Genomic DNA, 19,111 nt, shown 5'->3' with positions numbered 1-19,111 from the left:
AATATGTTATTTCCTTTTTTTTCCACGGAATGCGACAAGGCGATTGGTGCTGATCCGAGCGAGTCGCGGATGATCGTAATGCGAGATTGTAATCGTGATGCAATCGCGCTGGCGTAACAATGCCGATTTGAGGAAACACGAATGCGCGCATCGCGATAAAAGGCGACACTCCGCCGATTGTAAAACGCGCAAACCACCCACGATAAAACGGATAAAAGTAGGCGCGCCATCGCGCGAAAAAATCCTTCAGAGCGAATGCGCTCTGGCAATTAGGCGGCAAAGTTAATGATACGTGACTGTATACACCTATCTTCAAACATCATATCATTAGGGACATATGTACGACATGACATCTATATATGACGTATATATTTAATGGTTGAGAAAAAAAAATATCGATAAAATTAAATCTTTATGTTTGCACATATATTTTATATTTTATATTTAAAAATGAATCTATATTTATAGATTAATTTAAATTATGTATTTATATTTTAATGAATAAATCTTGATTCGCGAAATAGATATTTATCGATAAAAATTAGCGTGTTGATGTCAATCGAATAAGCCATACAAGTTGAAGTCCCTATTAAATGATTACGAAATAGCAAGCACGATGATGCACGGCAATTATGGTACACGCGGCTATCACCTCGCCACTTCCGTTCTTCGGCAATCTTTGCGGGCAGTTGTTCGGTCGCAATAAAACGTAATAAAACCGCTTAGCTCAGCTTTAAGTAACCTTAATCATTTCTCCGGATAGTTTTTCCCCGCAAATGCAATATACACAAAAGCCTAATATTTTACAGTTAAAAATCATGTTACTAATCTAACTGCATTTTCATAGACGTTATAATAAATCGCAAGTAAAAAAATTAATCACATGTTATCATTGTAAATCTCATAAAAAAATTATTTCGATATAATATAATTAAATTCGAAAATAATATTTTAGGAAATTATTATTTATTTTTATCACAATTAAAAAAAAAAAATTTAATTTAATGTTAGACAAAAGCTCGTTTCTAATATGCGCATGTCAGATAACACCGTTATAATGATCGGTCTTGCTGGCATCGTCTTTATATGCATTCGACAACAAACTTTATGCGTGCACTCATATCTTAACGGTGACGAATCATACTGCGTGTTGTTATACTCTTACTCGTGTTTAAGACTCACCAATCGCATATGCATACGGTATTTTCTCTCGCAGATACGAAGAATACTTTGAAAACGTCAGTCTCGCGAGTTATATCGAAAATTATATCTTCGTCTCTCATGCCACCATTTTCATATATAACTTTTCAATAAATTATGAAACTGTGAAAAAAATAATTTTTTACGATATTTTTGTATCGATCTAAAATAACGGCTGTGAATTCAAAATAATTTTGAATATTTATTATTTAAATTTTAAATATCAAGACAAACTTTAATTATAGAAATCGATTAATTGTATATTTTGTATAATATGCTATTCTTGTCATCACGCTCTCAGCAAGGCTGCTAATCATTTTATCATGACTATCAGAATCCGAGATACACATAAAGTGTTTCTCACGATTGTAGTACAGTCCTTATCGGCGTGGAGATCTCAGACTGCGAAGGGTAATTAACATTTCATTCAGGATATGGTTAATCAAATATACGAGAGAAACAAACGGGAAATCTCTTTCAGATACGAAGGCCAAAGCTATGGAATTAAAACTCATACATATGTGTACGTTTTAATAATATCTTTGCATTCATATTGTGTCTTGTGTGTGATACATTTTTCATTATAGGATATACTGTTATTACATTGTCAACGCATATACGTGCGTAAAATCTAACAAATTATCTATTATAAAAATAGAAGTCTTATGAAAAGTGAACTCTATACGCGCGACAATATTTTATGAAAATACTTTCGAAGTATTAAACCCCCCTTTAGATTATGTATTGTTCGTGTGTGTCATATTGTGTCAGTAGATTATATTTAATTCGCGTCATAAATTTCCAATGTCAAAAAACATAAGCAGTAGAATTTAAACAAAACAAACAAATTACAGTACTAGTATTAAAATTTTGTTATACGCTTATCTCGAAAATATTGGAATGTCATGGTCGATTGAGTTCTACTGTTTACGTTTCTTTTATACATAATGATCTTTATTTTTTGCCATTAGCGTCATGAAGGTAATCATAGCGAGACTCTTTTAAATGTATCTGGCGTACCGATCGTATCAGTTGTTCGAAAATACGAACGGGTCATAAAATTATCGCCATAGACTTAGTAAATATATAGATTGTAAATATAGATTGTAAATCCATCTTCCATCTCAACCGTTTGCGTATCAAAATTAGAAAGAGAGCGTAATATATCAGCATTTGTTTTTATCGTTTTTTAACTTGATTGACTGTGGATATAGATCTCCTTATTTATATAGAAATGAAAGGAGTACGAATAGTTTATCTCTACGCCTACAATCTCTTTATATATACATGCCTGTGTTTATAATCCCCTCTACTCTCCGAGAGAGAAGACTAAACTCCCGAAAGCTCTCTTTCTCCTTCTAGTTTCGTCGCGACGCTTGATGCGCAGTCTATGCTTACTATGTCCATGGTCACCGCGCATGCGCGCGCATGGCGAACACTCGGTACTCGGTTGCCGACGTTGGCAACGTGAGTTTCGGTTTGGAGCGCGGCGGAGTCGGACGTCGAGTGACCGCGAGCGAGCGAGGCGGTCGACAGTGCGTGAATCTTTTATTCGTGTGATGCGTAAACATTAGTTCGTGACGCGTCGCGCGTCCTCGTCATTATCGCCGCACAGATCGCGCGACAACGGCAAAGTGCTTCGCAATTGTACCGGGTGAATTTTAACGAACGAACGGAGGATACGTGCGTGCGTGACCGAAGCCAACTTCCGAGATGTGGAGTCCGACGCACGTTCAAGTGACAGGTGGGTGAGCGATACCGCGTGAGTGGCGTGAAACGACGCCCCCCTTTTTTCGATAGATATGGTCGAACGCTCTCGCGGATACACCGCGGCGATATGTGTACCGTAAACGCGATTATCACCGCGCGAGTATACGTAAGGTTACGTGTCCTCGCTCGGAAACTAGGCGAACGAAACCTTTCGCAGTCTCGTCGCGCTGCGCAGGAATGTATCCGGTGTTGTCCGAGCCCCGATGACGCGAATGCCGTGAATGCCGTTTCGTATTCGTCACGTATTTCATCGCAGATAAAACTGGACGTTTACCAAGAATATTCGTTATCGTATCGCGATGTTAAAAATTGAATTTTATAAAAATGAAGGAGATAAAAAATATGTGTAATATTTTCTTTAAAATACATTCCATTATTTTTTGCTTCCTCAGAGGAAGCTTTGTTTTTTTCATTGTTTTCATTTTTAATAAGAAACATTCATTGTTTTTAATAAAAAACATTCTTTAAATTTCTTTATAGAAGAGATAAAAATAAGAGATCGTGCGCGTTGGAAAATTTTTTAGTCTTCTGCGACTTTTTTAAGATTATAATTTTATCAATAGCATATTAAATGAATCTCAAGGTTTAGTGTGTCTGTTGATGCTAACATAAGATGTGTCATATGAAAGAGTACGAGATAATTTTATCTCGTATTCGAGATAAAATTATTTAAATTTTTAAAGAAATATTCTCGAAATTTTTATAACAGAGATAGGAATAATAAATTATTAAAAAGCTTTAATCTCTCTCGTGTTCTTATAAGATTATAATCTTATCAATGATATAGATGACGAATTTCAAAGTTCAGCGTATATGTCAATGTCAGGATGTGTCATGAGAAAATATTTTGAGATATTGTCTTTTATCGTCCTCGTTATCTTAAATTAAAAAAGACATAAAGAGAGCGGAGCAGCGTGGCGCACAAATAAAGGATATTGTTCCGAGGTATGTCACCGAATCATCGTAGTCGTAGTGCAACGTGTATTTAAGTCGAGAATGCATCATCATTCGAAAGTAATTTTTCCTTTTCGCATTGTGCTTAAATGTAAACCTCGATTTTATTTTATCACGCGACATAATAATTTCTAAATTTCAGATCGTATAATTTTCATATAATTTCTAAATCGTATATTTTATGTACAGTATAATTTTCTATAATTGCGAAGAAATGTAAACAAAAAAGCATATCTCTCGATATATTTTTTGTAAATTAATATTTATAATTTAATATCTCTCGATTAAGTATTAACTTTTTAAGTATTAAAATTAAGAATTACTAATATATATTATAAATATATATAAAATAGATAAATAAAATTAATCAAATTAGTTTAAATATATTTAATATATACATATATTTATTATTTATATTAAATATTTAATAAATTTTACTATATTTTTACACTATTGATATACGTGAAATGATTTTGCAGTTGAACACAGATTAATTGAGAATAATTTTACATTATTTTAATTTACCTCTCTCTTTTATTTTAATTTTTATTTGTCAATCGCACTTTCTTCATTTCTTGAGATTATTGTAAGAAGATCGACGCACGTTCGTCGTTAGTTTTTTTATCTTTTTATTTGTTATAGCTTGCAACGGTTTCTAGTAATCACAATTAACTCCGATAAGTAATTAAACGCAATGCAATTATGCATCGTTTTGCTACATGGATATAGCTCACGGAAATATATCGATTTCACTTGTCTAATGAATATTTTATTATTTTATTTAAAAGAGATCATCCTGTGCATTCCAATCTCTGTATAGTGAAATTTATTATATGTATGTATATACTGAAATTAAATATATCAAATATGCGCGCTCATCGGCCATGATATATGTAATGGCTCATCTTTCTGCTATATTTAATGTCGCGGTAAAAATTATTTTTATCCAGATTCAATCCTTGGAGAAGAGTCTGCTCTACATATTTTCTTTCTTTTCTTTTCGCTTTTCTTTTAAGCTCACTCAAATCTCCGAACGACTCGTTGTCAGTATATATATTTTTTTTTTAACTTTCAACGTGCAGTTTAAGCAGTCTTTAATTAGATTCCGCCGTTCACCGCGAAACTGATCGCAAGATAAAGAGTCTTGTTACCGAGAGTGCAGCTTAATTCGCGAAAGCGCATGCTCGTGTTAGACAACTTGTCATTTTAATTAGCACGCGCGAGACTTTTACCTTCGGGCGTTAACGGGTTCGTCAAATACGAGAGTATCGCGGTCGAATTGACACACGTGTGTCACGTGTATATACGCGACGTGAAGAACCAGATGTTTGATATCTCTGTGCTCGAGTCTCTTGGCTAAAACCGAATGCGAATCTGAATGATTTGCCAGGTTAAAATCCACAAAATTCTTCGTCCTTCGAGGATGGAATTAAGATTGATAATTATACTTTTGCAACAAACTATACAAGTATGTATACAGTACTTATGAATCCTCTTTTCGCGATGCTTGGAGAATCATCGAGTGACAAGTTTCTATCTCTTTCATATCTCGATGCAAAATAGGCGATGCGTGAAAGCATGTTTAGCGGTTATTCGATGTTCCCCTTTCTGCCTCTGCCAGGCCAAGTAGTATCTTCAAGACTCACGATATTCAAATACGAAAGATCTTTGAATCTTATATTCTTAATTTCGTTTTTTTCATTATTATTTTCATTTAATTTGAAATAATTTCAGATGCAAAAAATTTGTGTAAAAAAGAATTAACAATATAAAATATGTAATATAAAATTAATGCGATTATTTGAATAAAATTTGGGATGGATTTAAAGGGCTTGGAAATCTTTTAAAAAGACAAAAAAGATCGATTGAACATCGCGTGTCATCGGATTGTTACGATCGCGGATACGTTGTTGGGATGCACAAAACGTTGAGAAACACTTCTAAGAAAGATCTTTGAATCTTATATTCTTAATTTCGTTTTTTTTTTTTTTATTATTATTTTCATTTAATTTGAAATAATTTCAGATGCAAAAGATTTGTGTAAAAAGAATTAACAATATAAAATATGTAGTATAAAATTAATGCGATTATTTGAATAAAATTCGGGGTGGATCTAAAGGGCTTGGAAATCTTTTAAAAAGATAAAAAAGATCGATTGAACATCGCGTGTCGTCGGATTGTTACGATCGCGGATACGTTGTTGGGATGCGCAAAGCGTTGAGAAGCACTTCTATCCGAGTAAACGGTATTTGGCTGCGGTTTTATCGCGATAAGGACTTTGAATCCATCGACTCAACTCCGAGACCACGGAGGAGATAGAATGCGCGACGAGAGAGTCGGTTCTGCTGACTCTCCTCGATGCGCGAGAAATCGGGGAATATGTACCTCGTCGTATCTCACACATTCATTACGGTTCATCGCCGTTGCACGTGTGAGAACGAGGAAATGCCTCCTACAGTTATTCGGTAACGCTTCACGTTAGGACTAACGGATTATAATTGGGAGAGACGCGGGCTTTGCTTCCTCCTTCTTATTTAACGTAAAACGTTTATTCCGCAATCATTTTATGAATATTTGCATATCAGATTCCCCGATTTCTGGAAATGCGCCTATAAAATTGGAATGATGTAACTATATGAAATCGTTGTTTAAACTCCGTATTTTGCTAAGCTGCGTGAAATGATTTGATTGTTAAATGACCTACGTGGAATTTCTCGCTTGATTACAAGCTTTAATGCCACGATGCACGTTTATATATACCTTGCGTGCAAAATTCAATCAACTCTCAAAAAATCTATAATTCGCAAATTTCACATTTGATTATTGTTAACGTTAATATTAATCGTAATTTTATTAAATGACAATGACATTTAAAATACAAACTTTGTGAACACACTTATGAATTATTTTATTATACAATATGTTATACAATATAACTGATATAATTGATACCTCTCTTCTTTTTCTCTCTCTCCATATATTTAATAATATCACTGTAATGCTAAAAAGAATAAACAACATAAAATAATGAAAATAACAGAATGATTGATTTATCGTTATCGGAATCGCGAAATCAGTGTAATGGGGCGGTAACTGATACATACGTAGCTTTTACTCTGATATAAGCGAGAGCAATTATGCGCGAAAGCTATGATGTGAGATTTTCTCGTAAACACGCGGATCGAGGAAAGTCGATTGATTATAAAGAAATTTCTATTTTCACGACGACTTATAGCTGTTTTTTACGGCATTAATACTTAAATTATAGTGCATGCAAATGTGAATATTTGAATATGCATACCTGTTTATATAGTTTATTACGAGCTGTGAGCGTATATTATTAATATTAATATAGCTTGTGAATTGAAGGATAGATCGCGCTAAAATAATCTGTGCGGTTGGCAATTTATTCCAAGTGTACCTTGGAATGTAAACATTAAATAATACGAATTCTAATAATGCGTAAACAGTTGTCTTAAATATTTGTTACATAGTTGTTTGTGTGTGTGACACTATTTCTTTTTATTTATTTACAGTTCAGAGGGCCAAGGACTTACTGACTAAAGGAAAACACAGTGAGTATCGTATTTTTAATCCTATTATATTAAAATTTACCCCATTTCTATTTTTAAAAAGAAAAACAAAAAGTTGCATGAAATATAATATTTAAAATATTTGAGAATCAATTGAATTATAAAAGACACCTCTTTTCAATCTCTTGATGTTGTTTCGACGTTTTATGAAGCATCCTGTACAAAATAATTTTCAGATTTCTCAATAAACCAGCTGTAACTCATCGACGCGTGCATCATCACGTTTCTTACTTACTTACATATTACTACGCGTATTCGCGCCGATACCGTATTCCGCTGCTATTTTAGATCATGAATCATCCGGTTTTTGTTAGCAAAGCACGTTTGCAAAACAATGCTCGAATTTATGTCATTGTACAAACAAACACGTTATGCTAGTCTTGAATTTCGTCCAACGCGAATATAGAATTCCTTTATCTCAGCAAAATCGAAATACGCAATATGATGTGTCGCAATATTTTGAATCAACGATGATTTCTACTGTAATTAAATAATAAATGTTGAGTTTTGTGAGAAATACACTTCGATAAGAAATGAAGATGTATTATTTATCAACGAGTTTAAAGATACGATATAGGAATAAAAATAAAAAGTTTTCAGCATAGAATGAAATTACAAAGTCTTCTGAATCTTATCGATATCGTAATTCTTGTTTGTCAATTTAAAGAAAATAATTTTAAAATATAAAAACTTTAAAGAGTAAAATATTAAAAAGAGCATGTGTACTTTTTGACTCGAACTCAGTAACTTTAGCTGTGCATTATGCTGCATAACTGTGCTTAATGCGATGAACATATACATACATATATCTATTTATTATCTTTACGACCTAATAATTAGTATAATTGGGTACGCGACGAGTTGATGGTTTGATGACACGCGTCCTCAATGCACGTTATGACATTACAATATTTATTACCTGCAACTAAATAAGGGAACACAGTACCGTTAACGAAACGTACATTGCAAGTAATAACGAGTTTGCATTTGTAGAAATATACGAATTAATAGTTTTATGTTATCCGATCAAATTACATTTCCTCATTCACAGACGAAAATCAAACAAAAATTGAATATCTATATACTTATATATGTATAAATTACTTTTATTGTAAGTAATATGTAAATATTAAAACAGTTTTCTAATTGAGATCAAAAGTTGAAATTCAAATAAAAACTTATTCTTTTTTATCGAGTGAATACTAAGCAAACTCTTTCATAATAATAGAGTTTTTGGCATCAAGAACGGACAAAGCTTTGCATATCTTTCTATCGGGTCAGATCTTTAATTCCCGTTACATATGTCTCATTAATCTCCCAACCTTTTGACCGTTCGTCGCCCACACGTGAAATGACACGCCGAATTGTGACTGTACGTATGCAGAGACCAACGACTGCTTTGTAACGATCGCCCTCGGTAAGGAAAAGTACCAGACGTCAGTGAAGGAGAAGGCTACCAAGGACGTGGAATGGCACGAAGAATGCGAGCTACTCATACCGGAGCAGGGAAATACCGCGGAAATCGTCCTCACCGCCCTGCATCGCAATTTCTTGGGTGTCGACGAGTTCCTCGGCACCGTCAGCGTACCACTCTCGAGCTTCGACGTGTACGAGAGGCCCAAGAACAGATGGTACGGGATAGCATAGTTAATTGCGAATTGTGTTTTATGCAAATCTATTTAAAAAATTGCTCGGGAAAGAGAAATCGCCGCGGCCATATCACTATCTCATTAATCGCCCGCATTCCTTCTTCTATTATTAATACATAACGCTATAATTAAACATTCACTTTGTGTGGCAATAAATTTTTAACGTAATTGAGTATTCAAACATTTTTTTTTCTCGTGCTTTATATAATTTCCTACAATTTATTTTTATTCATTTATATAATTTGTGTTTTCGGAATTCATCTTTTTTCAAGTAAACATCGCTTTATAAATTTTTATATTATCGCTATATTACTAACATATATCAAAACTTTAGTAAATATTGTTATTCGATTGTGTAAACTATAATACGTTTTACAAAAGTAAGCATATATATTATTTATTTGTTGTCGATAAAATTATGAGGGAATAAATGTGCTTGTATTAGGTACACCCTTAACAGCAAACCAGGCAAAGAGAATACGAAAGAAAGAGGCGAGCTCGAGGTGAGGATCGGCTTTATTGTGAAGGCTGGAAGTCTGACTGATCTAAGCAAGAAGGAGCGTCACAAAAGTTCCTTAGGCCAGTTGTCTACAGCTGCACAATCAATCGGCGGTAGTTTGCTTAGTATCGGTAGCCTCGAAAAACGCAAGGGTCTTAAGAAACTAGCCAAGTCGATCGGCAATAAAGTCAAAGGGAAAAGCAAAAGTCGGCTCGATGGAAACAATTTGGATGAAAAGGAAGAACACCAATTCAGGATCACGCGCCAGGAACCGGGTGAAGCTGATCCTGGTGTCATTAGCGAGGACGAAGACGAATTTACGGTAAATACAATCAAACGCATGTATATTCTAATTATAGCATTATGTTTTATTATGCTAAGTTTAATATTTATAATTATACCATGTTACAGTATTAATTTTGAGGTGAAAAAGTTAATTAATTTTATTATTTTTAGTTTTGGTGCATAAATATGATCATAAAAATATATAAGAAAAACATATATATAAGTATATATAAAAAGCAGAAAATCAGAGAGAACTATTTGAAATAAAATTAAATAAATTTATCTGTTGGAGATAGTTTCCAGTTAAAAGTAGGATAATTCAATTTGTTATAGTTTGACGATCTGTCTCATAAAAGCTCGGCCTCGTCGCTGAACGCACCCATGCCGGGCACGAACAGCGGCAACAATGGAATTCCGAATGGTTCGCAGAGCAATGTCTCGAGCGAGTTGCACGTACCACCGGCGCCAATTAACGCCGCGCCAAACAAACCCCCACGATTTGTCATGAGCGCTTCTGCTACGAATCTGTCAAAGGTCGACAATTTGACGAAGGACGACGAGTGGGGTTTGAAGCTCTACGGCAAGCAGGCAAGCAGCGTACCTAAAAGGTGAAGTTATATTTATTATCGGGAAAAAAAAGTATAAAAGAGAACGACAATGCGTTTGACATAAAAATGTCTAGCAATAATAAAATTGTTGCACGGATTTAATAAAAATATAGAATACATTTATTTGTGAATAAAATGGAAATAATTAATGTTGCGCGTATTGTACTTATCAGATGGGACAAACCTAAGATCGTGGTGGACGAATTGCAGAATAACAAACGCGATGCATCGCCCATTCGTTTGCCATCACCGGTCGCGTTTAGATTGAAAGATCCTCCGGAACCACTAAGTCCAGCGCCGAGAGAGATCCTTCATCCAAAGAACAAGGACGAGAAGTTCGCAAGCAGAGAGAAGCTCGTCGCGAGCAAAGAGAAGCTCGCCGTAAGCAAAGAGAAGCTCGCGAAGGAAGACAAGGTAAAGGACAAAAAGGACGACAAACATGGTCCACGAAGTCCCAAGGAAGAGAAGCACGTAAAGAAGGACAAGAAAAAGGATAATAAGGAGAATAAGTTTAAGGACGCTAATGACGAGAATCATCTGTCTTCCGAAAGGATTATCATCGGTGGCGAGGACGCGGTTAAGAATACTGCAAACTCTAAAAGTCGCCTGCCGCACGAGGTTCTTAATCAGTTCGAAGGGAAATCAAGAGAAGTAAATATATCTCTATACATAAAAATGTTTCTTTTGAATTAGTTTAATTAATTTAAGATTTTATTGTTTTATTCTATCGAATAGGATATAATCCCTATTTTTTTCATCAAATAAATGTGTTTTGTGTTTTTATCAAAATGTTCCATTTGCAGGATATAATAGAACTGGCGTTGCAACTACAAGGACAAATCACGGAGAAGAACAAGAGACTCACCGATCTGGAAGATTATATCGATGCGCTGTTGTTACGTGTAATCGAATGCTCGCCGCGATTACTTCAGAATCCATATCAGAGGCGACTATCATCTCCCGGAAATCAATAAATCATTAATCCTTGATGATAAAACCTTCCTGTTTCCACTTTGGGACCCATTTGAGGTATATTCCCTTCGATACTTTGATATTAGTGATACTTTCTTTAGACATGACTGACGAGTTGCAAATGACTATTTGTTGTATTAACATCTCGTATTTTAATTTATCTTTTCTCTTGAGCTACGACTTAAGAAAAGTATATAACGTCCCCACAGCAGCGTTGCACATAAAAGAAATTTGTTTCCCCTTATTTATTTGTAATTTATATTTAACACCGCGAAAATAATTGGATTATAGAAACACGAGTAAGAGATAATAAGTAAATAATAATTTATTCAAAGTTCACAAGTTATACTATCGATACAAATAATGAACACAGGATGTGGATGCCAGTTGGAAATGATTTGAAATTCGTTCCATAATTCTCTGTCTTCCCAATATACTGAACCAAAACCATTGCAGCATGTTCGAAAATTTGTATTTGTTTGCGATTGAGATTTCCGTCCAATTGACAATTTGCAGGAAAACTAACGAATACAACTGTATTTCTTTATTGCTACCTGTTATTGTAAATTATCTATCTAAGAACTTTTTGTAAGATAAGTAAGAGTTCTATAAAATGGAGCTAATAGAAAATAGAAGCTGAAATTTACACAAAGCAACGTTCGATAAAAAAATGTGCCTTCTATCTTACATATGTGCACTTACATTAATTCGGACCATGTCTTCTTAATTAGATCATTATTTAACTAAAAGCATTGTTAAAGAGAGATAATATTTAAATGTTCAACGTATTATATATACAATGCAATAAATTTCAAATGTTTGGAATGTTACGTGATTTATTATTCCAATATTTAGAATTAATAACTAATATTAAATAAGTTTGCTATTTTTTATTTGTTTTTCATGTACGCTATGCGTATGTATTTATGTATGCGTAATTATGTGCGTGTTATGTGTTCGATATTTTTATATTATTATAGACATCAAAAAATTTCATGATTTAATGAATTATTCCGATTAATATCCTATTAAAATATTTCAAATATTATTTCTCTACGCTAAATTATTAATCAATATATAAATTTTTAATATGATTTATAATGCTTTAATCGATTTGACGTTTCGAAAATCGGAATCAATATTGCGATTCTCGAATAATAAAGTGTGCTGCAACTGTTTATATACTCGGATTCGTTCGAATATTCCGACTATTTTCTCGCAATTGTATTGTTTGAAAGTGAATTTTGCAAGCAAAAAAAGCTAATGCAGTTATTTCATTAGGTATTTCATTAAGTATCAGCATAATTTATTGCATGCAATATATGCGATTTTGATATTGACAATGTATGTGCTCGAAATCGATTGAAATCTTTTTATTTTCACCGAGATCTATGAATACCAACGCTAGATATGTACCTATATATATCTTCGTTCTATAATTAATTGGACATATATCACATGATATAAATATATATATATATATATATATCATTATGTTATATTATATTTATTTTTCATCATGATATATCATATATTGTAAAAGCATAAAAAATCAAGATTGAATTTCCCACCGGACAAATGACCGATGTTTTTAGGTTAGTTAATAAGATTGTTCGGCGTGTCTTGCGGCATTGGTGGCGCTCGGGAGGATTGCACTATATGCATATTACGTGATAGAGACGATCGATGTGATCCTCCGCGTGTCCTGTTCGCGCGTTCAAGATTAATCTATCGTGACGACCACACGACAATGACAGACGGCACCGGGAACGAGGATTCTGCAGTTTTTAATTCCATATCCGGTAAGATATCGAGCCTACGCTGTTCCTCGATGCGCGGCACCGGGAGAGGTTAGGATTGGTTAGAATTATCACGGATTTTGAATTGCAGCGGGATGAAGTTGCGTCTCTTAGTTCACAAATTTCAATTATTTGAGTGTATTTATTTCTGGTTCTGGCAAAGAATTATTAGATCACGATCTACATTAACATAATTTTGTTAACACGTTTGTCCGTGATTGATATTCGCCTTTATGCACATATACCATGTGTTCTTTATCTTTTATCTATTTGCGAACTGATAGGAATGTAATTGCTACTTTTTTTTTTACTGTGCCACAACAGTATTGTGCTTCTCACTGAAACGAATATATTGCAGATCCAGGTAAGGCAAATGCTGCTTCAGCAGGTCCCGTAGTTTTGTATTCAACTGCACAAGCATGGCGAGCCCAATTCTATCGCAGTCTGACACGGAGCAGTTTCTCGGAATCGTCGGACGAAGAGGAAGATCTGTCTCAATATCAATTCGAAGACGATCTCGAGTATCTCAGATCTCTTGATCCAAGAGACTGGAAGGATCAGGATCATTACGCTGTTCTAGGCTTGAAAAATCTTAGGCACAAAGCGACAGAGGATATTATTAAAAGAGCTTGTATGTAAAGTATACTTTATAAAAAAATATAGATGTAAAATTAATTCAGTATTGATTCAGCATTGTTTAACTTGGATATATCTAATTTGTATTGCAGATAAACAAAAAATATTAAAACACCATCCCGATAAACGGAAGGCAATGGGCGAGGAGATCCGACCAGATGATGATTACTTTACATGTATAACTCGCGCCTGGGAGACCCTTGGGAACCAAGCAAAGAGGCGAAGCTACGACAGTGTGGATCCTTATTTTAACGACAATTTACCGGATGAGAAAGACTGTCGAAACAATTTCTATGAAGTACTGGGTAAAGCCTTCAAAGAGAACTCACGGTGGTCCGTAAAGAAGCCGGTGCCGCATTTAGGTGGACCATTTACGCAGCGAGAGAAAGTGGAGGAATTCTACTCGTTCTGGTACGACTTTGACTCCTGGCGCGAATACTCGTACCTCGATGAAGAAGACAAGGAGAGTGGTCAAGAGTAAGTACGATAAGTGATAAAGTTTTTTTACAGAAAATTATATACAGAATTAGTATTTACGACGAAATTGATTGCAGTCGGGACATGCGCAAATGGATCGAGAAGAAGAACAAAGCCACAAGAGCTAAACGAAAAAAAGAAGAGATGACGCGAATACGAACTTTAGTGGATATGGCTTACAATATAGATCCTAGAATAAAGAAGTTCCAGCAAGAAGATAAGGATAAAAAGAACGCCGCAAAGAGAGCAAAGCAGGAAGCGGCAAAAGCCAGACAGCAGGAGGAAGAGAGAATAGCCCGAGACGCGGCGGAAAAGGAAAGATTGGAGAAGGAAAAAAAGGAATCTGAGGAGAGAGCAAGACAAGAAGCGCTGAAACAGGAACGGGAGATGCAAAAAAAGGCTTTGCGCAAGGAAAGAAAAGCGCTCAGAGACTTTTGCAAAGCGAACAATTACTTCGCTCAGAATTCAACAGAGAGTCTCCGGCATATGGAAAGTGTGGAGAAGATTTGCGAACTGTTTAAGCTTGTGCAATTGGAGGAAGCTATGAAGAAATTGCAGACCGATGGTAGAAACGCGTTTCTATGCATCATTGCAGAAGCGGAGCGAAGAATTGAGGCTGAGCGCCGTGTGAATGTGATTAATAACGATGCAAGAAACATGCCCGAGAAACAGATCAAGACTTGCACTGCGCCCTGGAGCGAGAACGATTTGTCACTCTTGATAAAAGCGGTCAATCTGTTCCCTGCCGGGACCAATCAACGTTGGGAAGTGGTCGCGAATTTCATAAATCAGCACAACGGTTCTACTACCGGAGTTACACGCGACGCCAAGGAGGTCTTGGCGAAGGCCAAGAGTCTGCAATCGACCGACTTCAGCAAATCGAGTTTGAAAGAGCAAGCCAATAAAAAGGCCTTCGACAATTTCATTGCCGAGAAGAAGAGCAAGGATGCAGTCGAGGAGAGAATGCCAGCCGTTACGGAACGCTTGGATCATCCAATCCCGAATGGCGTCGCCGCTGAACCTAAAGAGACAAAAAAAGAATCAACGCCGTGGACACCGGGCGAACAAAAACTTCTTGAGCAAGCCCTGAAAACCTATCCTACCACAGTCTCGGACAGATGGGATCAGATCGCTGCGTGTATACCGACCAGAACGAAAAAGGAATGCATGAAAAGATACAAGGTAAGCATTGAAAAAAGAATATTGCATAACATTGAATCGTGTGTTATTACATAAACAATCAAGAAATATCTTTTTTAAAGCAAAAGCAGAAAAAAATAGAATATTTTAAATAATAATATTACATTATATGTTGTGATAAAATTTAGAACTATAATACCACGCTCGTTTTCCTTTGTCGCAGGAATTGGTCGAGCTTGTGAAAGCGAAAAAGGCAGCGCAAGTGGCGAAATAATATTAACTGCACGCTAAGTTCGAAATTTTTCTCTAACTTATTGAACTCTAGTTAAACAAGCAATTTCGACGCGGCGATTAAGTCGTTCCTCGAGATAAGGAGGGATTTTTCTTCCGAGAATTATAATCGAAATTTAAGACTGGACGACGAGAACCTTAGCTTACTCATTGAGTACCAGTTCGCGTGTATACCTGTGCCTTGCTACAGCCGATACGTGCACGAGTTAGCTGCACGGCATACACAGAAATTTGACATGTTTCGTTGGATGAATTCTGCAGCAGTTTTAATTCCTACGCGCTGTACTTGTAACGTACCTTTGAAAAACCGTGCTGCTGCCGATCATTTTATTTCCATGGATATAACTTATGACCTGAAAGGATCTCTTGTGTACAGCTTCCATTTTGCAACATGAATCTTCGTGAGCGATCTATACTTCGTGCTGTAAGTACTGTAAAATAAAGAGAAACTGCTACAACACGCCTGGATAACGGCCGAAGAAGGACGATGAACTTTATAAATAAACGTCGATGTTTTGAAAGACGCCCGTTGAATCCTTGTCGATGAAACTGTCCCTGCAATTCTCCGTGAGTACCTATCCTACCTATATGTCTATATACACGAATTCTCCTCTTATCATAATTAAAGAAACGTTTTGAATAAACAAAAGTATTATTAAATTTAAAAAAAGAACATTACACTGATCTGCTAAAAATGCGATATTCTTTCGCACTTTTTTCTTAATTGAAATATATTATAATTTTATCTTTCATATATATGAATTTGCGAATGACGTCTGTATGTTTTTATGACGCATGATTTTATGAATGACGTCTTAATTGTTATCCGAGAGCTACTACAAAAAAGATATTTATCGCGAATGATACGATACGCGATATGAAAGGATTTCGTGAAGAAACGTCGTTTCAGTCACCGTTCAATTTTATTTCCTATTTTTCTCATTCCATACTTCAACATTTCAAGTTTATAATAACTCATATTGAAACATACGGCGTTACGCACTGCTATAAACTTACGAGCGGCGAAATATAATTATGACAACGTCCTTGACAAATCCGCAGTGTATTTAACTAAAATCTAATAGGGTAGATGAATATAATTATTGTGCATTTTGTTCTGTTAGCGCTAAACCTATTCGCGTCTTTTTATGCCGTACTCGGCATATATCACTTTATCATTATTAATTATTTATTATAATTAATATATATCAATCTTTGACAGTATTAATATAATTCCCAGCTATTAATATCAATTTTATTTTGAACGGATCATATATTTATGTGCAACGAACGGATCAAGAAACGATCTTGATACAGTAGAAATACGCGACATTCTTGAATTTCTACGCGTTTTAAGAAGACACACACATAAATATATCTATATATTTATAATTTATACATTACACTTTAGAGCAAGCGAAAAGTATTTTACGGGTAAATTCTTCAAGAAATTTTGCATTGACTTTCTTTTTAAATCTCTCCCGACTGATTAGTCAGACTTTTTCCAGTCGCAAACTCGTAATTTTTCTTTCGGCTTTAATACTTACATTATTCTCAGCCGTATATCCTCCCTGATCGTTTTTTATTCAGTCTCACGAGATTAAAAATTTTGGTCTCTCTACGTACGACTACTTTCACGCGACATTATATATTTATGATAAATTCTATAATATATAATATACGAAAGAGAGAGAGAGACAGAGAGAGGGATGTACATCTCTCGTATATTATATCTCGTATTTCTATTCGCGATATATTACGTTAAGAACTTATCGTAAATGGAACTTGGCACATAATCTACAATTCGATGTGCGAATTTGTTCCGTTCTAAAACGGTATAAAAAGACGGCCGTCGATAAAAAGATGTCACATTATTAGAAAGACGTTGAGAAATTAATGTTATATCGTATATAAACAGATATTTTCGCAAGCAAAATAGATTCTTCCCATTTAAAACCGCAAACGATCAATGTATTGTGCTTTGCTTTATGATTAATATCATTTAATTGCCAGATAATTATTTCGTGGAATCCAACGACGATCTTTTCTCTTCCTGGAAATATTTCCGATCTCTTATATCTATGCGCACGCGTATGTATATGGCGACTATAAGCGAAAAAGATCGATTGCACGGTGTTTTAATTGCTATGACAATTTTTATTCAGACATCATAAGATATAAACAGACTTCGGATTTTTAAACATTAGTGGTTCTGGACCGTGGCGCTCCATTTACTTTTTTTTTTTTTTTTTTTTTTTTTTTTGGTTTTTGTATTTCTTCGTCTTCCTGAGAGAACGAAGAACAGACGGCGATCTATATTATTTTACAGAGCGTAAAAAATTCTGCCGCTACTAGTGGTCATGTTTACGGACCCGTAGTCTCTGATTTTTACATTTACTGCGCTTCGGTATCGTCTGACTTCTAATTTGGCATATACATATGTATATATGTGTACATGTACTATATATATATATATATATATATATATATATATCGTAAAATAACGCTTTCACTTAAGTATGGAGACTAAATAAAAGAAGGGAAGGACACTTAAGTGAAATTAATATATAGAGCATCAAAATATGGGAAATATGTAACGCAATCGGTGAGGGAATACTAAAGATGATGGATGAGAGAAACAAACCCTCGACCGTTCGTAAGAGCAACGAATCAGTCGTCGGTGCAAGCGAGAGCTTTTTGGCTTATAGTGTTCAGACGCAACGCGCATCGTACAAAATAATTGACGTAAAAAGAAACGGGAAAACGTTTAAGATTGGGAAAATATAGATCGATACGGTATTTGGGCTGTGCGTAGGAGAATTCGCGAAGAAAAGGTACGCGAGAGAGAGTGGAATTTCGCAATTGGTCGTAGACAAGCCAAGAGGCTTTCGCGAAGAACGTGGTTCTGAAAAGTATTCCAAACTAGTAAGTGTCAATAGTAAACCGATTTATATCAATCGCCCCGATCGTATGTTCGCTCGCGATCGGCGAAAATTCGAGATCTCCGTGATGTCTCTTCGACTAATTATCAGAGATTCTAATTGGTTCTAGACATGTTCTCTTCACATGTTGCGTTTATCTTTCTTTTCCTTTGTTTTTACAACCTGTGACACTGTGCGTACAAACAGGAAAAATCGAAGCTTTTACGCGACAAATCTCCAGAACCACGCCGATTGACAAGTACTTATAAAATTTACGAGAGCTTAAAAATTTGTCAACGACTATATAAGTTAACATT

At 35.1% G+C, this 19,111-nt stretch overlaps 2 protein-coding genes across 2 annotated transcripts; both read left to right on the top strand.

Moving 5' to 3' along the window:
• The first annotated feature begins 2,664 nt into the window (after positions 1–2,664).
• On the top strand, positions 2,665–12,355 carry LOC115245981 (rab11 family-interacting protein 2). The gene is made up of 7 exons (XM_029824521.1): positions 2,665–2,944; positions 7,461–7,499; positions 8,902–9,148; positions 9,612–9,987; positions 10,284–10,558; positions 10,732–11,209; positions 11,362–12,355. The coding sequence occupies exons 1-7, from the start codon at positions 2,914–2,916 to the stop codon at positions 11,530–11,532; spliced, it is 1,617 nt and encodes a 538-aa protein (XP_029680381.1). The 5' UTR covers positions 2,665–2,913; the 3' UTR covers positions 11,533–12,355.
• Positions 12,356–13,154: 799 nt separating this feature from the next.
• LOC115245980 (dnaJ homolog subfamily C member 2) lies at positions 13,155–16,517 on the top strand. The gene is made up of 5 exons (XM_029824520.1): positions 13,155–13,332; positions 13,688–13,960; positions 14,058–14,442; positions 14,520–15,624; positions 15,806–16,517. Exons 1-5 carry the CDS (start codon positions 13,281–13,283, stop codon positions 15,854–15,856), a joined length of 1,866 nt encoding a protein of 621 aa, XP_029680380.1. The 5' UTR covers positions 13,155–13,280; the 3' UTR covers positions 15,857–16,517.
• The last annotated feature ends 2,594 nt before the right edge of the window (positions 16,518–19,111 follow it).

This window comes from Formica exsecta, unplaced genomic scaffold (assembly GCF_003651465.1).
Source record: "Formica exsecta isolate Colony F162 unplaced genomic scaffold, ASM365146v1 scaffold138, whole genome shotgun sequence".
In the NCBI taxonomy this organism is placed as follows: Eukaryota; Metazoa; Arthropoda; class Insecta; order Hymenoptera; family Formicidae; genus Formica; species Formica exsecta.
The sequence above is the reverse complement of the archived record's forward strand: the minus strand, read 5'-3'. Positions and strand labels throughout refer to the sequence as shown.

Bases quoted from the DNA above. Each gene is read 5' to 3' on its own strand.
- LOC115245981 (XM_029824521.1), top strand. From the start codon at position 2,914: ATGTGGAGTCCGACGCACGTTCAAGTGACAG. The intron at 9,988-10,283 runs GTAAATACAATC...AATTTGTTATAG, and splicing joins AGGACGAAGACGAATTTACG to TTTGACGATCTGTCTCATAA. The intron at 10,559-10,731 runs GTGAAGTTATAT...TGTACTTATCAG, and splicing joins GCAAGCAGCGTACCTAAAAG to ATGGGACAAACCTAAGATCG.
- LOC115245980 (XM_029824520.1), top strand. From the start codon at position 13,281: ATGACAGACGGCACCGGGAACGAGGATTCTGCAGTTTTTAATTCCATA. The intron at 13,961-14,057 runs GTATGTAAAGTA...TTTGTATTGCAG, and splicing joins GGATATTATTAAAAGAGCTT to ATAAACAAAAAATATTAAAA. The intron at 14,443-14,519 runs GTAAGTACGATA...AATTGATTGCAG, and splicing joins GACAAGGAGAGTGGTCAAGA to TCGGGACATGCGCAAATGGA.